We start from the raw sequence: 1,288 nt of genomic DNA, 5'->3' as shown, positions 1-1,288 counted from the left end.
CCCCCCTGGGCCCCAGCGGCAGCCGCCCCAGTGTAAGTGCCGGGGACAGCGGGGTCCCCACAGGGTCCCCCCACCCCCGCCACCCCGGCAGGGGTCCCATTGTCACCCCCCCGCCGCTCACCCACTCTTTGCCTTGCAGTTCCCCTTGGGACCCGGCCCTGAGGGGCCCATGGGTGGCCTGAGCGCCTTGGAGCCACATCACGTCAATGGATCCTTAGGTGGGTGGCGATGGATACTGGGGACATCCCCCCGCCTCGCCGCGGGACCCCTTCCCTGTCCCTTCTGGGGACACGGGGCCGCGGGGAGCAGCGGGCGGCTCCGCGGAGCTGCCCTCGGGACACGCTGGGGACGCCCCGTGCTGTGACAGTGGCAGCGCCAGCGCCGGACACCGCAGCGTCCCCCCGGGCACTGGTGGCCCCGGTCCCCGGGACGCTCCTGGCCCTGCAGCGCGCGTGGCAGCGGCCTGCGGTCCGTGAGCTCCATCTGCGGGCGGACAGGGACTGTGCAGGGCCACCGCGCAGGGCCACCGCGCAGGGACACCGCACAGGGACACCGCGCAGGGACACGGCGCAGGGACACGGCGCAGGGACACCGCACAGGGACACGGCGCAGGGCCACCGCGCAGGGACACCGCACAGGGACACGGCGCAGGGCCACCGCGCAGGGACACCGCACAGGGACACGGCGCAGGGCCACCGCGCAGGGCCACCGCGCAGGGCCACCACGCAGGGCCACCGCGCAGGTCCCCATGCAGGGCCACCACGCAGGGCCAGTGTGCAGGGCCACCAAACAAGCCACTGTGCAGGGCCACCGTGCAGGACCACTGGCATAGGGTCATCATGCAGGGCCACCAGACAAGGCACTGTGCAGAGGCACCGCACAAGGCCACCGCATAGGGTCACTGTATAGGGCCACTGCATAAGGGCTAAAGTGCGGGGCCACCACGCAGGGCCACCACACGGGGCCACCACGCAAGGCCACCGCCTAGGACCATGGTGCAGGGCAACCRCGCAGGGCCATCGCATAGGGCCACCATGCAAGTCATTGTGCRGGGCCACCATACAGGTCACCACGCACGCCACCACCTAGGGCCACCACCAYCGCACCGTGGTCCCGGGCAGCGGTGCCACGTCCCGTCCCCCTCCCCACCCGAGCAGGGTGGTCGGCAGAGGGACGGCGCGGTGCCACCGCTCACCCCCGCCCTYGTCCTTGTCCTTGCAGGCGCGGGTGACGTGGACGGGCTGCCCAAGGTGAGCGGGGCCGGCGGGGGGCCGGGCGGGGGCCGGCG

At 73.2% G+C, this 1,288-nt stretch overlaps 1 protein-coding gene across 1 annotated transcript in view; it reads left to right on the top strand.

Moving 5' to 3' along the window:
* SSBP4 (single stranded DNA binding protein 4) overlaps nucleotides 1-1,288 on the top strand; it is a 10,098-nt gene that overhangs the window by 7,138 nt on the left and 1,672 nt on the right. The window contains exons 6-8 of the mRNA XM_026038805.1: nucleotides 6-32; nucleotides 140-218; nucleotides 1,222-1,250. Of these exons, the coding sequence (XP_025894590.1) occupies nucleotides 6-32; nucleotides 140-218; nucleotides 1,222-1,250 (135 nt within the window). The remainder of the gene's footprint in view (nucleotides 1-5; nucleotides 33-139; nucleotides 219-1,221; nucleotides 1,251-1,288) is intronic.

This window comes from Nothoprocta perdicaria, unplaced genomic scaffold, assembly GCF_003342845.1.
Source record: "Nothoprocta perdicaria isolate Ctin4 unplaced genomic scaffold, notPer1 scaffold_218, whole genome shotgun sequence".
In the NCBI taxonomy this organism is placed as follows: Eukaryota; Metazoa; Chordata; class Aves; order Tinamiformes; family Tinamidae; genus Nothoprocta; species Nothoprocta perdicaria.
The sequence above is the reverse complement of the archived record's forward strand: the minus strand, read 5'-3'. Positions and strand labels throughout refer to the sequence as shown.